The sequence below is a fragment of the Neomonachus schauinslandi genome, chromosome 16, assembly GCF_002201575.2.
Source record: "Neomonachus schauinslandi chromosome 16, ASM220157v2, whole genome shotgun sequence".
NCBI lineage: Eukaryota > Metazoa > Chordata > Mammalia > Carnivora > Phocidae > Neomonachus > Neomonachus schauinslandi.
In genome coordinates, this window is record NC_058418.1 from 6689858 (window position 1) to 6706316 (window position 16459).

At 50.9% G+C, this 16459-nt stretch overlaps 1 protein-coding gene across 1 annotated transcript; it reads left to right on the top strand.

Annotated features, from left to right (window-relative positions):
- Positions 1-294: 294 nt before the first annotated feature.
- On the top strand, positions 295-14377 carry TSKS (testis specific serine kinase substrate). The gene is made up of 11 exons (XM_021681300.2): positions 295-464; positions 865-1090; positions 9112-9207; positions 9409-9492; positions 9831-9914; positions 10441-10727; positions 11252-11446; positions 11888-12061; positions 12769-12904; positions 13967-14091; positions 14221-14377. The coding sequence occupies exons 1-11, from the start codon at positions 295-297 to the stop codon at positions 14375-14377; spliced, it is 1734 nt and encodes a 577-aa protein (XP_021536975.1).
- The last annotated feature ends 2082 nt before the right edge of the window (positions 14378-16459 follow it).

The window sequence follows — 16459 nt, forward strand, 5'->3', positions numbered from 1 at the left end:
CTTCTCCCCCTCCCTCTCCCTCTGCCTAACGCTCCACCTGCCTGTGCTCTCTCTCTCTTTCTCTGTCAAATAAAAAAAAAAAACAAAGAACTAGTAGGTGTTCCCAGAAACCCCCTGGGGGAATGCGCTAGCCAGTACCTTTTTCTACTCCTATGCCCGCCCCCCTTACTGGGGCCCAGTGGTTGGGTCCTTTATGAGGCAGGCTGTGGGGACAGGGACTTTGAGGGTCCCTGGTCAGAGTAGGTGGAGAGTCTCAGAGGAAGGAGGCCCTGGGAGCAGGGCCCCCCACACGCCATGGCGAGCGTGGTGGTGAAGACAATCTGGCAGTCCAAAGAGATCCATGAGGCTGGGGACCCCCCTGCAGGGGTCGAGAGCCGCTCCCAGCTGGTCCCCGAGGCTCCTGGGGGGGTGACCACCCCGGCCAAGGGGATCACGAAGAAAAAGAAGGCCGTGTCGTTCCACGGGTGGGTTTGTCGCACCCTGTCGGGGACGGTCCTAGCGCCCATCACTGCCTCCAACAGAGCACGAGTCCCACCGTGGGTGCTGGAGGAAGGGGAGGGGAAGCAGAGGAGAGGGCAGAGGAAGGGCAGACAAGAGGGTGGTGGCAGAGTGTGGGAGGTAGAGAGAAAGAAGGGAGTGGGGATGAAGGGAGGGAGGAAAAGGTCAGTGGGGAAGGAAAAACTCAGGAGAAGGAGCGAGGACTAATGGAGGGAGAAGGAAGAAGACATCAGGCAGGGGGGACAGAGGAGGAAGAAAGTGGGTGGTGAGGTAGGAGTCAGAGCAGGGGGTGTGGAGACAGGGAGGTGGAGGGGCCGTACCCCCTGGGCCTGCCCCTTGAGCCCTCTGCTGGCTTCTCCTCCCCAGGGTGGAGCCTCGGATGTCCCACGAGCCAATGCACTGGTGCCTGAACCTCAAACGGTCCTCAGCCTGCACCAATGTGTCACTGCTCAACCTGGCTGCCATGGAGCCCACGGACTCCTCAGGGACAGACTCAACTATGGAAGACAGTGGCCTGCTTGCCCTGCCGGTGCCCCCTGCCTCCCCCACCCCACCCTGGGCTTCAGATGACCCAGACATCACGGAAATACTGGTGAGGGGCCCTGGCTGGGGAAGACGAGGGTCTTCACCCTGGTGGTGGGCAAATACTGAGGATGGGGGGGAGGGGTGTCTTCTTGACTTGGAATGAGAAGGTTCTGGTGACCCTCAGGAACTGCCTCCTTCTCCCCGAACGGCCAGCCATGGCTCGGTTCCATCCTGGGTGGAATCATGCTTGTTGCCTAGGAATTGGTCTTTAGTTCCTCCACTCCTTTCCACATGTCCTGGGTGAGGCTGGGCCATAGATAGGAGTCAGGCCAGGTTCCCAAACTTGGGGAGGTCCTGGTCTGGTGGGGGTGACAGAGACAGACCGCGGTGATAAATTTCCATAATTGAGGTAACACTGGGTTTCCCAGAGAAGGGCCACTCAAACCAGGCTGGGAATATCAGAGAATGCTTCCTGGAGGAAGCAGTGTTGGACCTGGGCTTTGACGGTGTAGTAGGAGTTCTCTGAGGGGACCACCTAAGCATCTGAGGCAAAACTGGGAGGTGAGTAAGATCTAGGGGGAACTTAGAGAATTCCTGGCTAGAGCATGAAATGCTACGGTTTGATCCTTTAACTTCCCTGCCAACCTCTATTGCGGCCAGGCTTCCACTGAGCCAGGCCCTGAACTGGACTTGACACGGACTCTGAGAATTACATGAATAATAACCATGGTCGTAATGATGCTAATAAGATTCAGTAGCATTTACTGAGCACTTTCTATGTTCCGGGAGCCTCAGTTTCCCCATCCGTAACACAGAAATGCACGTTTGTTCTTCCAACAAATGTGTCTTGAATACCTACGATGCACCGGGCCCTGGTGTAGGAGCAGGAAATAGAGCAAGACAGAGTTCTGGATGTAACCACACCCACTTCATGAGGTTGTCATGACAATGAAGTGGTGCTCCTTCATGTAAAATGTTTATTTAGCACAGTAGCCGGCCATGAGCCCAGAAGTGTTGCTTATTGTTTTTTATTTATCCCCATTTCACAGATGAAGATATATTTTTTTAAAGATTTTATTTATTTATTTGAGACAGAGAGAATGAGAGACAGAGAGCATGAGAGGGAGGAGGGTCAGAGGGAGAAGCAGACTCCCCGCCGAGCAGGGAGCCCGATGCGGGACTCGATCCCGGGACTCCAGGATCATGACCTGAGCCGAAGGCAGTCGCTTAACCAACTGAGCCACCCAGGCGCCCGACAGATGAAGATATTGAGGCCTAAGAAAGGTTGAATAGCAATCCAAGGTCACGCAGCTTATAAGGAGTGGAGGCAGTCTTAGGAGATGGTGGGGCACCCTGGGTGCTTTTGGGGGGCAACAGAGGTCACTGTGGGAGCACTAAAGAGGGTGGCCTTGGCCCAGTTGGCCATGACCAAGGGAGGCTTTCCAGAAAAGGCAACACATAGGCTGGACCTTGAAGATAAGGAAGGCATTCCCCAAGCAGAAGACAAGGAATGGTGTTCTAGCTAGCTGGAACAGTTAAGTGCAAAAGGACAGGGGTTTAAAAGAGCCTAGAGAATGGGAGTAACTACAAACTGGTCTCTGGGGCTGGAGTGTGGTGTGTGAGAGAGACAAGGCTTGAGTGGGGAAGGCAGAGGCCACACAGGCTGAGAAATGTGGGTGTGTGCCTGAGGGCAATGGGGAGCCACTGAGGGTTCCTGGGTAGTTTGGGAGTTTTGACTCCAGTCCCATTTACTAAGCACCCACTATGTGCCAGACACTGTGTCACGTCCCTGTGGTGAGGGTCTCTTTTTCTTCCGTTGGAAGTTCTGCCAGGGAACTGGTATAATTACCAGTTTAAAGATGAAAACAAAAATAACAGGCACAGAGAGGTGGAGTGACCTTTGCAAGGTAGGAGAGCCTGTGAGAGACAGGGCGAGGACTAGAAGCCAGGTGATGTGAGAGCAAAGGTCCTTTCTTTCCCTAGAAGACTCTTCTGCAGCTAGTGTGGGGATGTTTGGAAGATGGAGGCTGGAGGCAGGGAGGCAGGGAGGCGGGACAGGAGACTGCGCTAGGGTCCAGAATAGAAGGGCCAGGTGGAGAGAACAGGGCAGAGAGACATCTCCCCCCGCCAGAATGGTGTCCTCCTTCTCTGTGAGCATTGCTCAGACAGTACCTGCAGAAGTCTGCCTCCCACCAGAGCTGTTTCTGAGTCATGTTCCCCAGTGGATCGTGATACCCAGGGGAGAGCTCGCTTTGGGGCTGCAGGGATGAATCAGCCTTCAAGGGGGTTCAGGTTCCTTCTCTGTGTAATGGAAAAGTAATGATGGCTAACACTCAGGGGTATGTGCAGAGCAGGGAGAGTGTGGACAGCAAGAGCACATCCCGGCACTCGGCACCTGAGCCACATCAGGAGAGAACGCTGGAGACAGGCAGAGAGGAGGGGGCGGAAACCCAGGGAGAGAGGAGTAGAGACGGTGGGGTGGGGTGGGGGGACAAAGACCTGGGAAGCGGGGCAGAGACTAGAGGGAGGGGACAGAGATCCGGGAGTGGGGGACAGAGACCAGAGGGAGGGGTACAAAGATCCAGAGAGACATGGGACAGAGAACTAGAGAGAGGGAAGAGAACTGGATGCCTGGGGACTGTGGTTGAGATGACAAGTCCCAGACTGGACAGAGAACAGCAGGAGAACACGAAGCAGATGGCTTTGGCTCCTGTCTTAAGCTTTGACACCTTTATGAGGCCAGAGGAGGAACTGAGATGGTGGTATTGCTTTTTGAGAAGGTCAGTGAATCAAAGCAAAGATGCACAGGGCAGGGCTTTTGACCTCTGCTTGGGACTTCTCTTGCTCTCTGCAGAATTCCTGGAAGCTGCTGTAAAATCTTGGTGCTAAGCCCCTTCCTGGTAATTCCTGCCCTGCTGTCATTATTTTTAACAACTGACACTAATCACTGAGTTTGCCTTATCGATCATACCATCTTGTTGACCCTTCCTCACTACCATCTGAGCCAAGGTATCATCATTCCCATTTTATGAGAAAGGAAACTGAAGCAGGCTCAGAGTGGGGGATTAGATTGCTGAGTTACAGCCTACAGGTGGCCATGGAGGGATCTGTCCCCATCTCTGGCTCCCCCATCACCATCATGCCATTCACTTCTCAGCCAGGGCTGACAGGCTCTGCCTTCACCACCCCCTGATCTGCTCTCAGTGAAGCGGAAACTCACCTCCAGGGACCCAAACTGCCCCTTCTCAAGAAGTGTTGACCAAGAGCCTTTCTGAGCCAGCCTGTGTTCCTTCCAACAGCAGCCCTGGGAGGTTAGCTATCAGCCCCATCTCCATGTGACAGGGAGGGTAACAGAGGTGCAGAGAGGTGAAACCCTCTCCCTGAGATCCTACAACTACTAAGTGGGAGAACTGAGTTGACCCCAGGACCTGCTTTCCTTGTTTCCCAGAATGGCTACAGGAAGCCCAAGACCCTCTGGGTCTTAGGTTAAAAATATCACTTGTGTATTGGTTAGCTATCGTGGTGAAACAAATTATCTCCAAACTTCAACCAAACAACCTGGAATGGCTTAGCTGGGTGGTTCTGGCTCAGGATCCCTCATGAGGTTGGAGTCAAACTTTCAGTAGGGGCTGCAGTCATCTGAAGGCTTGACTGGGGCTGGAGGTTGCTCATCCACATTCACACGGCTCTTAGTGGGAGACTCATTTCCTGGCCCCATGGGCCTCCCCACAAGTGGCTGCTTATGACATGGCAGTTACTCCCCAGAGCAAGAGAGGGCAAGCAGGAAGCCATGGTTCCTTTTATGAACTCGTCTCTTAAATCACACACCATCACTTCTGCCTGATTCTGTTTACTACGTGTGAGAGTCACTAAGTCCAGCTCACACTCAAAGTGAGGGGGATAAGGCTCCTCATTTTAAAGGGGCATCAAAGAATTTGTGGACATATTTCAAAACACAGTATTTTGTGGGGGGTTATTTGTACAAGCCACTCATCAGGATGAGGAAGTTCCCTTCTATTTCCAGTTGATGAGTGTTTTTATTATGAAAGTGTCAGATTTTGTCAAATGCTATTCCTATTGACATGACTATGTGTGTTTTCTTCTTTTATTCTATTGATATATTACATTGATTTTCATATGGATTTAAAAATTTATTTTCAGGCACCTGGGTAGCTCAGTCGTTAAGCGTCTCCCTTCGGCTCAGGTCATGATCCCATGGTCCTGGAAATCAAGCCCCGCATCAGGCTCCCTGCTCGGCGGGAAGCCTGCTTCTCCCTCTCCCACCTCTCCTGCTTGTGTTCTCCCTCTCACTATCTCTCTCTCTTTCAAATAAATAAAATCTTTAAAAAAAATTTATTTTCATGTTAACCAAACTTGCATTTGTAGGATAAATCCTACTTGGTCATGGTGTAAATTCTTGTTTTTATGCTGCTGGATTTGGTTTGCTAGACTTTTGTTGAGGATTTTGTGGCTGTATTCAGAAGGGATATTGGGTTCTAGTTTTATTTTCTTGGAATGTCTTTGGTTCTGGTACTAGGGTAACACTGACCACATAAAATGAGTTAGGAACTGATCCCTCCTCTTCTATTTTTGTTTTTGAAGAGTTGGAGTTGCATTGATAGCAATTCTTTCTTAAATGACTGGTAGAATTCACTAGTGAAGCCATCTGGTACTGGGCTTTTCTTTGTTGGAACTAACTCAATTTCTTTACTTAATGGTCTATTCAGATGTCCGAGTTCTCTTTGAATCACTTTTGATAGTTTGTGTGTTTCTAGGAATTTCCTTGTTTCATCAAAATAGTCAAATCTGATGGTACACAAGTGTTCATAGTAGTCCCTTTTTATTTTTTATTATTATTATTTATTTATTTATTTATTTGAGAGAGACAGAGATAGTGAGAGAGAGCTCGAGCAGGAAGGAGGGAGAGAAGCAGACATCCCGCAGAGCAGGGAGCCCAATGCGGGGCTCGATCCCAGGACCCTGGGATCATGACCTGAGCCGAAGGCAGAGGCTTAACCATCTGAGCCACCCAGGCGCCCCCATAGTAGTCCCTTTTTAAAAAATATTTTGGGGTGCCTGGGTGGCTCAGTTGGTTAAGCGTCCAACTCTTGATTTTGGCTCAGGTCATGATCTCAGGGTCATGGGATTGAGCCCCACATTGGGCTCCATGCTCAACACAGAGTCTGCTTGTCCCTCTCTCTCTGCTCCTCCCCCCACTTGTGCTCTCTAAAATACAAAAAAAATAGGGGCGCCTGGGTGGCTCAGTCATTAAGCGTCTGCCTTCGGCTCAGGTCATGATCCCAGGGTCCTGGGATCGAGCCCCGCATCAGGCTCTCTGCTCAGCGGGGAGCCCGCTCCTCCCTCTCCCACTCCCCCTGCTTGTGTTCCCTCTCTCACTGTGTCTCTGTCAGATAAATAAATAAAATCTTTAAATAAAATAAAATACAAAAAATAAATAAATAAATAAAATAATATTTTATTTTTAAGCAATCTCTACACCCAACGTGGGGCTTGAACTCACAACCCTGAGATCAAGAGTTGCACACTCCACTGACTGAGCCAGCCAGGTGCCCTGTTCATAGTATTCTCTTATAGTCCTTTTTTATCTCCCTAATCTTGGTAGCAATGTCCCCTCTTTCCTTCCTGATTTTATTGAGTCTTCTCTTCCGTGGTCAGTCTTGCTATAGATCTGTAAATTGTGTTGATCTTTTCAAAAACCAACTTCCAGTTTTGTTGATTTCATCTATTCTCGATTTCAGTGTTTGTGCACTCCAGTCTTTATTGCTTCTTCTGCTGGCTTTGGGTTTGTCTTGCTCTTCTTTTTCTAGTTTCTTAAGGAGGAAAGTTAGGTTATTGGCTCTGAGTTCTTTCTTCTTTTTTGAAGGTGTTTAGAGCTCTGAATTTCCCTCAAAGTACTGCTTTCACTGCATCCGTAAGTTTTTGGATGTTGTGTTTTCACTTTCCTTTATCCCAAAGTGTTTAATATTTTTTCTTTCATTTTTCTACTCATTGGTTGTTTATGAGTGTGTTTAGTTTCCCTAGATTTGTTAGTTCCCCAAATTTCTTTCTATATTGACTTATTTTTAAGATTTTTTTTAAGAGAGAGAGAGACCGGGGGGAGGGGCAGAGGAAGAGGGAGAGAATCTTTTTCTTAAAGATTTATTTATTTGAGAGAAAGAGAGCATGTGCGTGTGTGCGCACTGGCGGCGGGCAGGGGAGAGAATCTTCAAGCAGACTCCCCATTGAGTGCAGAGCCTGACACAGGGCTTGATCTCACCACCCATAAGATCATGATCTGAGCCAAAACCAAGAGTCGGACGCTTAACTGATTGAGCCACCCAGGTGCCCCTTTTTCATGCATTTTAAAGCTCTGTTTGGTGAATATATATTTATAACGGTTGTGTCTTCCCAATTACTTGACTCTTACAGGTTTGGGCAGTTTTTTCATTTTTTTTATGGAGGGGTGGAATTTTGGGGTTCCACTATTTTACTTACATCACCTTAATACCATATTTCTTTTCATACCTGTTCTCCAGAGCAATCATTCCAGAAACGTGATGCTGTCCCTATCTTACAATGGAGGAAATTGTCCTCTCTTTTCTCTTTTTGTGTTATTAGTTCAGCAACTCTGAAGGAAACCAAAGTAACTGGCTAAAGTAAGATAGTTGTCTTACATAAAAGTCTCAACAAGCATAGCAGGCTTGCTCTTCAAATGCAGCAGGTTACAGGCTCCTGTGTTCTGGCGGTTCAGATATTAAGTCACAAGTTTGGCTGCCCTAACAAAAAGACACAAAATAGCAGCGGTTAGGCAAGATACAAAATGTTCTCTCTCACTTGTAAGTCTTCACAAGTGATTGGAATTTGAGTACACGGGCTCCACAGCGTTGGGGATTCAGGCTTCTATCTTGTTGCGTCCTCCAACTGGTCCAAGATGGTTGCTCAGCCTTTAGCCATCAACTTTGCATTCCAGCCAGTAAGAAGAGAGAAAGTGGGACATTTCCCCTCTTTCCTTTAATAAAGGCATGACTTAGAAATTGCCTACATCTTGGGCGCCTGGGTGGCTCAGTTGGTTAAGCGGCTGCCTTCGGCTCAGGTCATGATCCTGGAGCCCCTGGATCGAGTCCCGCATCGGGCTCCCTGCTAGGCAGGGAGTCTGCTTCTCCCTCTGACCCTCCCCCCTCTCATGTGCTCTCTCTCATTCTCTCTCTCTCAAATAAAATAAAATACAATCTTAAAAAAAAAAAAGAAATTGCCTACATCTTGCTACTCACATTCCATTGGCTGAAACTTTGTCATATGGCCACACCTACTTGCGGGGGAGTCTGGGAAATGTAGTCTTTGGCTGTATAGTCATGTGCCGGGCTAACTCCTCTGTAAACGTGAAAGAGCAGAGAGTGGATCCTGCCACATGCAGCCCCCTTGAGCCATAGTTTGCTTGGCATGAGTCACAGAGCATTTGCTGGCGATATAAGGTGGGGATGATCAGAGGCTGTGTGGTGTCATGGTTTAAAACAAAGGCTCTGGGTTTCAATTCCGACAAGGCCATCTCATGGGCTGTGTAAAGGGGTCTTGCTTCTCTAAGCCTCATTTTCCTCATTTGCAAAATGGGCCAAATAACCTCAAGAGGTGTGCCTTTGAGGAATAAAAGGGAAAATGTATGTGTTTGGCCTGGTGCGTAGTGAGTGCTTATATCTGGAAAGTGGGTTATCTTAAAATTTTTTTCCAGTGCCCAGAGTGAAAGACAGCATGTGTTTTAACAGTTTATCTTATTTATGTCTGTGGATCCCAGGGGCATTTATCTCTGTTTGGTTGAGACCATCCTTCTCCCATGTGTCTGAGTGCACCCCCAACCTCCCACTCCCTCCTGGATCCTACTTATTTTCCTTCCATTCCACCAAGCAGAAAACGAGCCCACCCCCCGGTTTTATGGAGCAGGAATACCAAGAATCAAAGAGGTGCAGCCCTGGCCCGAGGTCACACAGCCATTCCAGGGCAGAATCGAGGTGTAAACCGGGCCTCCTCCCAGTTCTGGACCTTTTTCTTGCTCCCACACACCCACTGACCCACCTTCTCCCATTCTTTCCCCAGAGTGGGGTCAACAATGGATTGGTCCGTGCCAAAGACTCCATCACCAGCTTGAAGGAAAAGACCACCAAGGTTAACCAGCACGTGCAGACACTGCAGGTGGGGGGACCCCCCCAAACACCTCTTTTTCCTCCACAGCCACGTTCCCCTCTTACAGCTCTCCTCCAACCCAGTGTACCCACTGCCCGGGTTGGATGGTTGGGGCTCAGAAGGGAAAGGGACCTTCCCCGGGCCCAGCCTCTCCTCCCCAGGGGGTATTCCCTGTAACCTGGCTAACCTCTCCTCCATTCTGTGCGCCAGAGTGAGTGTTCTGTGCTGAGTGAGAATCTAGAAAGAAGGCGACAAGAAGCGGAAGAACTAGAAGGGTACTGTAGTCAACTCAAGGTGAGTGGCTGGGCGGCAAGAGTGGGGTGGGGAGAAGGGAGGGGAAGTAGGAAGAAGTGAGGGCGGGAAGAAATGTGAGGAGGCATGGAGTCATAGACCAGAGAGAGGTGGAAGTGGACAAGTCGCCCTGGGAGGGGGTCTAAGGAGAAAGCCCTCCCTTACGTCAAGGGAACCAGGTGGATAAGGGACAGACCAATGAGCAGAAGGCAGGCTTCCGGGGAAGAAGTGGGTGTGTCTTGTCTGAGGGGTTGGAGCCTATATTAAACTAGCGAGGGTAGGGGTTGGGAGGCGGAACTGGAATGGGAAGGCAGGGCCCCTCCCCTGGTGTCCTGACCCAGGAGAACTGCCGGAAGGTGACCTGGTCGGTGCAAGATGCTGAAATAAAAACCAACGTCCTGAAGCAGAACTCTGCCCTGCTGGAGGTGAGGGGGGGATTTGGGGAAGAAGATCAGACGCACGAGGTACTTGAGGTAGACTTCAGGTGGGACTTCCCGCCCTGCCACCCCCACCACCACACTCGCCCCTTCACATTCATGGTCATATTCCTCCATGCACAGTCACATTCGGTGAGTGATTTGTGTCGGACTTTGAGCAGGAATGCCTGTCCTGCCCACATTCCTACTCACTTCCCAGCAAAATGTTGGAAAATCTTCCACTGTCCTTCCTAAACAGGAGGGACTGGAATTTGACACCACGGAGAACTGGAGTGGGGGTGGAGGGCTGGATGGAGACATGGAGGCAGGCCTCCAGCTAGGCTTCAAATGGGACAAGCCTCCCTAGTAACAGCAGTCAAGAGTCCATTTAGACTTGAAGCGGGACTTCCCGATATTCTATTCCACATCCATTTACTTTCCAATCTCGGGGATTCAGTGGGCAGCTTTGAGGGTGGAGGCGGCTGTGGGAGGCAAGGGTCTAGACGCTGTAACCCTGCCTTCCTCCCCTGCCCAGGAGAAGCTGCGTTACCTCCAGCGGCAACTGCAGGATGAGACCCCGCGGAGGCAGGAGGCCGAGCTGCAAGAGCTGGAGCAGAAGCTGGCCGCTGGCCTCTCTCGGCATGGCCTGGGCCCCACCAACCAGTCCCCTGGCTGCTCTGGCCCTCCAGGGAGCCCCGACGAACCCCCACGACCGCGCAGCATGGCCCCAGGCGGCTGGGGTATGGGGCCCCGGGCAGGGGAGGGCCCCATCATAAGCGAGCAGGAGATACAGAAGGTCTCCGTTGGCCTTGAGGAGCTGAGGCGAGTGGGAAAGGGGGGCGGTGTGAAGCCTCAAGGAGCTAAAATGGGTGGGTCCGACGGTGGAACCTCGAAGATCTTTGGGGACAGGGCCTAGGAGGTGGAGCCTCAAAGAGCCTAGGAGGGAGTGCGTTGGGAATGGTGACCTGGAAAGGCCGGACTTCAAAGAACTGAGTTTGAGTATAGGGTTGGCCGAAGGGAGGTCCGCGTCTGGTGAAACTAGGGTGGGCGGGTTTGGGTAGGCGAGAGGTCCTCGGAGGCTCCAACTTCAAGGGGACAAAGTTGGGGTGAGCGGTGCCTTTTTGTCTGGTGGAACTGATATGGAGCTGGGGGCAAGACCAGGGAAGGGCCAGGACACTGGATAAGGGGATAGAGGCAGGGTTCTGTAGGACATGGGAGGATTACAAGAAATGGACAGGACAGGAGAATCTGGGGGCTGGATGGGTCCAGAGCCATGGGCGGGGCGGGGCTGCCGGGGACGTGTCCAAACCTGAGCCTTGACCGGATCCTTACCTCTGCCTCTCCAGGAGGGAGGTGTCCTCGCTGACTGCCCGCTGGCATCAGGAGGAGGGAGCGGTGCAGGAGGCCCTGCGGCTGCTCGGGGGCCTGGGCGGCAGGCTCGACGGCTTCCTGGGCCAGTGGGAGCGGGCGCAGCGTGAGCAGGCGCAGGCCGCGCGGGGCCTGCAGGAGCTGCGGGGCCGGGCGGACGAGCTGTGCACCATGTAAGAACCAAGGCGAGGGCACGGCCAGGGGTGGGGGGCGGGGCCTTGAAGGAAAGTGATGGGCCAATCAGCTGGGGCCTAGCGGTAGAGACCGTGGATTGGCAGGAGGAAGCTCTAATTAGAAGGTAGGGGGCGTGCTATACCCAATAAGGACTGAAGGGCGGGGCCAATTAGAGAAGGGTCGAGTTCCATACCTTAAAAGGACAAAGGGAGGAGCCAAGTCAGAACGGGGAAAGCCATTGAGAGAACAGGGAGGGGCATTCCAGAACTTAAAACACAAAGGAAGGGCCAATCAGAGCAGAGAGGGGCGGGCGTGGCGGGAGTATTGCAGACTAGATGCGAACAGAGGAGCTGGGCTGATAAAGGGTGGAGTGCGGAGAGGACTTTACTGTTGGAGAGGCGACCTCGCAGCACGCAGCACGGGTTACTCTCATACCTCAGGGTGGAACGATCAGCAGTGTCTGTGGCTTCACTGAGGAGCGACCTGGAGGGACTGGGCCCAGTGAAACCTATTCTGGAGGAGCTGGGGCGGCAATTTCAGAGCTCTCGAAGAGGGTCTGACCTCTCCATGAACCTGGATCGGCCGCCCCAAGGCTCCTGTGCCCGCTATGCCAGGTAAGGGGACGGGGCCTGGCGGGGCCTGGTGCATTCTGGGTCATGTTGACAGCACATTGAAGATGGGGCACTGACCTAGAGTAGGGGGTGGAGGCGGAGGGGGGGCGCGGAGTTCACTTCAGGTTATAGGATATCCCCATGCATTTTAGGACAGGCTAGTCCTGCTGCGTTATGGCAGCCAGATTTTCCCCCCTCCCTACAAAGTGAAGTCAGTGTCTTCTGGAACACAAGTTTTGATACCTTTCGAGCATCCTGGATTTCTAGCGCATTGTGGGAAGGTTGGGATGTGGCACTTGGTGGGAGGCAGGGTTTCTCCGTGCATTGTGGGAAAGGTGAGACCTTGGTGCTTTGGACAACCAAGGGGTACCGTGCTTGGTCCGTATTGGGAAGTGAGGGACTTCCAGTACAATATGGGATCACGTTTAAGTAGTTCGTTGTGGGAAATGTTTTTTGTTTTTGTTTTTTTTATGAACCAAGGGCTGTCTGGTACCCTTTGGGAGTGGGAATCCCCAGGCATTGTAGGAACTCACACTGTGAAAACAAAGGAAACCTGATGCACTGTAGGTTGGCCCCAGTGCATGGTGGGAAGGTTGCATGGGTGCATAGTAGAGGCAGGATCTGGGTGGAGGCAGGGCGGCTGGGAATGGGGCATCTGTGAATGGAGTTGGTACTAGGCTTCTTACACCTGGTGATGGCCCCTCCCTCAGCCAGGGGTCACAGCTGTCCACAGAGTCCCTGCAGCAGCTGCTGGAGCGCGCACTGACCCCACTAGTGGACGAGGTGAAGCAGAGGGGCCTGGCTCCCGCCTGCCCCAGCTGCCAGAGGCTACACAAGAAGATTCTGGTACCAGGAACCATAGGCCATCATGGCCCACTTTTCTGTCAGGGGAGCGGGAGGGGAGCCCCGGACACAAGGATACTGTTGGGGTGTGGCAGGACGGGAAGCAGTAAGCTGTGGGCAGCATGGGGGGATGGGGAAGCAGTTTAGTGGTAAGTCATAGGTCAATCATTATGGAACCCGGGGTGATGGCCTTGGGCCCAAAGCACGATGACACGTTGGATCTGGTGCACTGTGGGGTGCAGGAAACAGACACCAGTCTATAGCTTCATGGAATATAAGCCTGATTTTCTATACACCTTAAGAGAGGCAATACGGGATCACTGAGGTTAGACAGGGGACCCAGCAAAGAGAGGTCATCAGAAGTTAATGCATTATGGGAATTGGAGCTATAGCTCTTCACGAGGCATTGCATCGCAGGCTCACGCCCAGTAGCTGATGGGACTTGAGGCCTGTGTACATTCTGAAACATAGATATCTAATGTATTATGGGATACTGGCCTCATGTATGATGGGGTCCAAGTTTGCAGTAAGTGAGACAGACACTGATGTGGCAGAGCTATAGGATTGACACATGATAGGACATGATGCCTGGGACACTGGGGAATATAAGGAACGAGGGCTCTGTGGACTATTATTGTTAACTGAGATGCTGGTCTAATAGATGAAGAGATGTGGGGTCTTACGAATTAGGGGATGTAGAAGTTCACCACATAATGGGATATGATGGGACACTGGGGCCCAGACACGTATCAAATGCATGACAGTTCATGGGCATTAGGGGACAATATGTTAGGTGCTGATATAGTGCTTGCTGGGACATAGAAAGCCAGTACATTAGGGGACACACAGTGGGACAGACACAGGGTTAGCACACAATGGGAATTTGGAAAGCCAGCACATTGTGGGATGCTGGGGTCAGTCTCAGGCCCCGAAGTATGATGGGATGCCCTGGGGGAGGAACGTGGGCCCCATGGGCCCCATGCCCCTTGCCCTCCGCGATCCAGCTCCCCCTCCACCCCCAGCCCAGTCCGGCAAGCCCAGCCGCGCCTACACTCCTCTCCCCAGGAGCTGGAGCGCCAGGCCTTGGCCAAACACGTCAGGGCAGAGGCCCTGAGCTCCACCCTTCGGCTGGCCCAAGACGAAGCCTTGCGGGCCAAGAACCTGCTGCTGACGGACAAGATGAAGCCGGAGTGAGGAAGGAGGCTGAGGGCATGGGAGGAGGGTGAGGTCTTGGGGAAAGGGCCTGAGTCACCCTCCTCACTCCAGCCCCATGGCATCTGGCCTCATCAGTCCCAGCTCCCCACTCTCTGTCATTACAGGGAGAAGGTGGCCACTCTGGACTATCTACACTTGAAGATGTGCTCCCTCCACGATCAACTCAGCAACCTGCCACTTGAGGGGTCCACGGGGACAATGGGGGGAGGAAGTAGTGGGGGGACTCCCCCCAAATGTGGGGGCCCAACCCCTGAACAATAAATGGCCTCTCATGCTGGCATGAATTCTGTCTTGTTTTTGGCACCAAAGGGGGGCTGATAAAGTGCACACACACCACGCACCAGCCTCTGCTCGCTATGACTCAATCCTCGGCCAACGGGGTGTCCTGGTTTCTAGAGAGGTGCTGATAATGGTACAGTTTTTTGAAAAGTCAAGAGGGGGCAGAAATAAGGTTCTGTGGTACAGATTGGGTGTGTCAATCCAGATGTTTTTATTTATTTATTTATTTTAAGATTTTATTTATTTGACAGAGACACAGCGAGAGAGGGAACAGAAGCGGGGCGGGGGGGGGAGAGGGAGAGGGAGAAGCAGGCCTCCCGCGGAGCAGGGAGCCCGATGCGGGGCTCGATCCCAGGACCCCGGGACCATGACCTGAGCCAAAGGCAGGCGCTTAACGACTGAGCCACCCAGGCGCCCCAATTCAAATGTTTTTAGAGTGATTTATATATTATATAATATTCATATATATTATGTATTAAATTATATATTATAAATTATTAAATTTATATATGACATTATATATTAAATTTATTTAATATTTAAGTAATCTCTATACCCAAGGTGGGGCTTAAACTCACAACCCCGAGATCAAGAGGCACATGCTCTTGGGGCACCTGGGTGGTGCACTCAGTTAAGCATCCAACTCTTGGTTTTGGTTCAGGTTATGATCTCAGGGTCATGGGACTGAGCCCTGTGCCAGGCTTCACGCTCAGCGCAGTCTGCTTGAGATTCTCTCTCCCGCTCCCTCTGCCCCTCCCACTCGTGCTCTCTCCCTCTCTCAAATAATCTTTAAAAAAAAGTCACATGCTGTCAGATGCCCCCAGAGTGATTTTTTTTTTTACCAGATAATTATATTGTCTACTGCTGTGTAAAAAATTATCCCTCCCTAAACTTAGCTGCTAAAACAATAAACATATATTATCGCACACAATTTCTGAGGGTTGGGAATCTGGGAGTGGCTTAGCTAGATGGTTTGGGTTCAGGGTCCTCATGAGGTTGCAATCAGTATATCAGCTGGGGTGCAGTCATTTGAAGACTTGGCTATGGCTGGAAGTTGTACTTTCAAGATGGCACACTCACATGGCTCTTGTTTGGAGGCCTTAGTTCCTTGCTGTCTGTTGGCTGGAGGCCTCAGTTTCTCATGGCAGCTAACTGCCCCAAGAGCAAGCAGTCTAAGAGAGAACAAGCAGGAAGCTACAGTGCCTTTGATGACCTAGTTTCTGTAGTTGCATACTATCATTTCCCCTTTTTATATTCATTAGAATTGAGTCACTAAGCCCTAATCATACTCAAGGGGCATGTCAAAGAATTTGCAGACACTTAAAAAAAAAAGATTTTATTTTATGGGGCGCCTGGGTGGCTCAGTTGGTTAAGCATCTGCCTTTGGCTCAGGTCGATCTCGGGGTCTGGGGATCAAGCCCTGCGTTGGGCTCCCTGCTCAGTGGGGAGTCTGCTTCTCCCTCTCCCTCTGCCCCTCCCCCACTTGTGCTCTCTCTCAAGCACGCTCTCTCTCAAATAAATAAAATCTTTAAAAAAAAAAAAAAAAGAGAGATTTTATTTTATTCTTTAAAGTAATCTCTATACCCAGTGTGGGGCTCAAACTTACAACCCCAAGATCAAGAATCCCACACTCCACTGACTGAGCCAGCCAGGTGCCCCTGCAGATATATTTTGGAGAGCATGTCAATTTGTTGACATATTTTAAACCACCACAGTAATATTATTTTTAAACTTTTAATTGAAGTATAATATAAACAGAAAAGTTCACAAATTAAAAGTGTATAATGAATTATCATGAAATAGGGCACCTGGGTGGCTCAGTGGGTTGAGCGTCTGCCTTCAGCTCAGGTTATGATCTCAAGGTCATGGGATTGAGCCCTGTGTCTGGCTCCTCACTCAGTGGGGAGTCTGCTTGAGATTCTCTCTCATTCCCTCTACCTCTCTCCCACTCTCTAAAATAAATAAATCTTTTTTTAAAAGGCGAACCTAAAAAAAAATCAATTTATTTCTGGATGCCATTGATAAAAAGTTAGAAAATGAAAAAAAAATTTTAAGGTACTCTTT